This window comes from Rhinichthys klamathensis, unplaced genomic scaffold (genome assembly GCF_029890125.1).
Source record: "Rhinichthys klamathensis goyatoka isolate OS25496 unplaced genomic scaffold, OSU_Roscu_1.1 h1tg000947l_1, whole genome shotgun sequence".
Taxonomy (NCBI): domain Eukaryota; kingdom Metazoa; phylum Chordata; class Actinopteri; order Cypriniformes; family Leuciscidae; genus Rhinichthys; species Rhinichthys klamathensis.
The window spans coordinates 457,501-462,500 of NW_026607271.1; the positions used below are offsets into that span (position 1 = coordinate 457,501).

At 30.7% G+C, this 5,000-nt stretch overlaps 1 protein-coding gene across 1 annotated transcript in view; it reads left to right on the forward strand.

Annotated features, from left to right (window-relative positions):
* gnpda2 (glucosamine-6-phosphate deaminase 2) overlaps window positions 1–5,000 on the forward strand; it is a 12,842-nt gene that overhangs the window by 2,630 nt on the left and 5,212 nt on the right. Inside the window, exons 4-5 of the mRNA XM_056244244.1 lie at window positions 2,223–2,405; window positions 3,668–3,852. Of these exons, the coding sequence (XP_056100219.1) occupies window positions 2,223–2,405; window positions 3,668–3,852 (368 nt within the window). The remainder of the gene's footprint in view (window positions 1–2,222; window positions 2,406–3,667; window positions 3,853–5,000) is intronic.

Genomic DNA, 5,000 nt, shown 5'->3' on the forward strand with positions numbered 1-5,000 from the left:
TAAAGTTCTCATTATAATTGTATGTAGCCGATATGACAGACTTAACTGTTGCACTGAACTGTATTTTCCTTTTTTGAAGTGATTCTAATCATATTTTAATCAATTGAAAAACATTGTTGAACACTGCGCATCTGAAGTGTCTCAGCTGACGGAAATAAGGAAATAATACATCATTTAATAATGGATTATTTAATATATCCGCTAATTGAAAAAAATAGCTTTCATATATTGGCCAAATTTAATATATCGGCTTTAATATATGGGCCAAATTTAATAGGCCTATATCGGCTTTAATAAATTGGCCAAATTTTATATATTGGCTTTAATATATCGGACAAATTTAATATATCGGACAAATTGAATATATCGGCTTTAATATATCGGACAAATAGAATATATCGGCTTTAATATATTGGCCAAATTTAATATATCGGCCATCTTTAATATATCGGCCATCTTTAATATATTGGCCAAATTTCATATATCGGCCAAATTTCATATATAGGCCAACTTTAATATATCGGCTCTAATATATCGGACAAATTGAATATATCGGCTTTAATACATTGGCCAAATTTCATATATCGGCTTTAATATATCGGCCAACTTTAATATATCGGCTTTAATATATTGGCCAAATTTAATATATCGGTCATGTTTAATATATCGGCCAACTTTAGTATATTGGCCAAATTTCATATATCGGCTTTAATATATCGGCCAACTTTAATATATCGGCTTTAATATATTGGCCAACTTTAATATATCAGCCAACTTTAATATATCGGCCAACTTTAATATATCGGCTTTAATATATTGACCAAATTTAATATATTGGCCAAATTTAATATATCGGCCAACTTTAATATATCAGCCAACTTTAATATATCGGCCATCTTTAATATATCGGCCAACTTTAATATATCGGCTTTAATATATTGACCAAATTTAATATATTGGCCAAATTTAATATATCGGCTTTAATATATCATCCAACTTTAATATATCGGCTTTAATATATCGGCCAACTTTAATATATCGGCTTTAATATATCGGCCAACTTTAATATATCGGCTTTAATATATCGGCCAACTTTAATATATCATCCAACTTTAATATATCGGCCAACTTTAATATATCGGCTTTAATATATCATCCAACTTTAATATATCGACTTTAATATATTGGCCAACTTTAATATATCATCCAACTTTAATATATCGGCTTTAATATATCGGCCAACTTTAATATATCGGACAACTTTAATATATTGGCTTTAATATATCGGACAAATTTAATATATCGGCTTTAATATATCGGCCAACTTTAATATATCGGCCAACTTTAATATATTGGCTTTAATATATCGGCCAAATTTAATATATCGGCTTTAATATATAGGCCAACTTTAATATATCGGCTTTAATATACCGGCCAAATTTAATATATCGGCTTTAATATATATCGGACAAATTTAATATATTGGCTTTAATATATGGGACAAATTTAATATATTGGCTTTAATATATCGGCTTTAATATATCGGCCAACTTTAATATATCGGCTTTAATATAATTGGCCAAATTTAATATATCGGCCAACTGTAATATATCGGCTTTAATATAATTGGCCAAATTTAATATATCGGCCAACTGTAATATATCGGCTTTAATATAATTGGCCAAATTTAATATATCGGCCAACTTTAATATATCGGCTTTAATATAATTGGCCAAATTTAATATATCCGCCAAATTTAATATATCGGCTTTAATATAATTGGCCAAATTTAATATATCCGCCAAATTTAATATATCGGCTGAAATATATCGGCCAAATTTAATATATCGGCCAACTTTAATATATCGGCTTTAATATAATTGGCCAAATTTAATATATCGGCCAACTTTAATATATCGGCTTTAATATAATTGGCCAAATTTAATATATCCGCCAAATTTAATATATCGGCTGAAATATATCGGCCAAATTTAATATATCGGCCAAATGTTCTTATCGGGCCGATAACGATAATATTAAAAGTGAACATAAGGGCCGATACCGATATGGTGGCCGATATATCGTGCATCCCTGATTACTGTTAGGTTAGGGCTCGGGTTAGTAGAATAAAAGTTGACATGTATTTGCAAAGTCACTTATAGTCAGTAGATTGTCTAAAAGTGGACCATCACATTTGTTGCTGAATATCTCCTGGTGTCCAGGCCTGCCCAGGGATCATCCCGAGAGCTATCACTCCTACATGTGGAATAACTTCTTCAAGCACGTGGACATCGAGCCGCACAACACTCATATTCTGGACGGGAACGCCAGCGACCTGCAGGCCGAGTGCGAAGCCTTCGAGCAGAAGATTGCGGTCGCGGGAGGAATCGAGCTGTTTGTGGGAGGTGTGTCAAGAAATCTGACCCGAGAACGCTTTATTAGACACTGAGAGACGCCAGGAACACTGCACTTCTAAATCTGCACACACAAAACCGGCTCTCTAACCAGTTTAGCTGCTGCAATAACAGACACATTTAGTCAATAAGAATGATTCCAAATGCTTGATTACGCAACTCAAAGGTCAAAGGTCTTAAAGGGACAGTACACCTGAAAATCAATATTCTGTCATCATTTAGTTGTTCTAAACCTGTATGAGTTTCTTTTGTTGAACGCAAAAAAGAAGATATTTTGAAGAATGGCGGTAACCAAACAGTTGATGGACTTCCATAGTATGAAAAGTAAAAACTGTCAATAGGGACCAGAAACTATTTGGTTACAGACATTCTTCAAAATATCGTCTGTCCCTTTAAGTCTTGAGCTTGCTGTAGCAATAACTGATTTTATATTTGTATCTGGTCCAAATTTTGTACAAATTTAGTGTTATTTTAGTATTATTAGTACTATTAGTATAGTATTTATTAATACTTTGAATTACTTTTTATTGGTAACACTTTACAATAAGGTTTCATTTTTTTAACATGAACTAACGATAAAAAATGCTATACAGGATTTATTAATCTTAGGTTATGTTAATTCCTACATTTACTAATACTTCATTAAAATCAAAAGTTGTATCTGTTAACTGATCAATTTAAAAACTGATTTATTTATTCAATCTCAATGATACTAAAATAACATTGGTTTAATTTTTAAGTATAAAAAGTTATTTTCATTTTATTGAAATAAAGCTGCAGTAAAATAATAAATATTACATGAAAAGAAAACATGATACTTATAAAAAATTAAACTGATGTTATATTAATATCATTGAGATGCTGAATATTTTTAATCAGCTTTTATTTTTATATTTTCCATTTTAAATTTGGTTTTAATTTTAATCATTATTAAAATAATTTGAGTTTTAGTTAACAATAACAACACTGGTCTGAATGATAAACAACATACTTTACATATTAGATTAATAACTTTTATAAATCTATTGGGGTGAATCTCATCTCATCACATTTCATTTTATATTTTCAATATAAAGGATTTAAAAAGAAATTATATTTTCCACAGAAAATGAACATTTTTGTACTGTTTCCATGATAAATAAGCGCGTTTTCATTACATGTCTGTAAGTTTTCACTGTTCATTCAATTTCATTCACGTATTTAACTTTATCCATTAATCTTTTACAAGTCCTGTCTTTTGTTGTTTTCTTCAGGCATCGGTCCAGATGGACACATCGCCTTTAATGAGCCCGGCTCCAGTCTGGTGTCCAGGACCCGAGTGAAGACACTGGCCAAGGACACCATAGTGGCCAACGCCCGTTTCTTCGGGAACGATCTTTCCAAAGTTCCCAGCATGACCCTCACCGTCGGAGTGGGAACAGTGATGGACGCCAGAGAGGTGAATCACACACGCGTGTCTGTGGCTGAAGCTGCAACAGGAACGTAGAACACACACACACACACACACATCTTTTGTCCCAATCAGATACGCTTTTGTTTGGAGCATTTGTCATGTGCAATTCATAGATATAATTATCCTTTATAATATAGTTACAAATGTTCTCTTTGTTATAGCTATAAACTGATCATGTGTCAATGAGAGACTGAATGTCCTGGAAATACATACACACTTTAACAGAGAGGATGCTGGGTAAAGTGTTGGTTGTGTTGGCTTGGATGCCAGACATCAGCTGATTCTCATCATTAAATCATTAAAGCATCTCCTATAAACACACAGACCATATTTCACTCCAAAGAATCATATTATAATCAATTATGTGTTTGCGTAAAGAAGCCCATTTTTTGGTCCTTTAAGATATTGTGGCATTAATTTCCCAAATTCTGTTATATATATTTTAATATTATTGTTAAATTCAGTACAACAAATACAACCATGATTTATACTTACAGTTAATGTTACATATACGTTACAATTTAAAGAATAATAATGTTATTATTATTAAATAACAATAATAATACATATTATTAATATTAGTATTGTTATTATTATGATGAAGACATATTTGGGTCATGAGTCAAACCTAAATCAAAGGAAAATATATATTTGTTATATTATTAATATAAGTATTATTATTATTACAGTAATAAGTATAATAATAATAGTAATTATGAAGAAATGTTTGGGTCATGATTTAACCCTAAATCAAAGGAAAAATATATATTTTCATTACAATAACAATAATTGTAACAATAAGTATTATTATTATTATTGTAATTATTATTTCAGTAATTAGGATTATAATATGCAATAATAAAATAATTATTATCATCATCATCATTACAGTAATGAGTCATAATTTAATTTAGAGTTAAATCATGACCCGAGGCTAATTACTGTAGTAGTAATAATAAATAATAAAAACTAGGGGTGGAACGGTACACAGAAGTCACGGTTCGGTTCATACCTCGGTTCAGACATCACGGTTCGGTACGATTTCGGTACAGTGGAGGGAAAAGCAAAACAAAAATGCAGAAGGCATTGTATTTTTTAAATAAGTTTTTTTAATAAAGGCATAGAACCAGTTT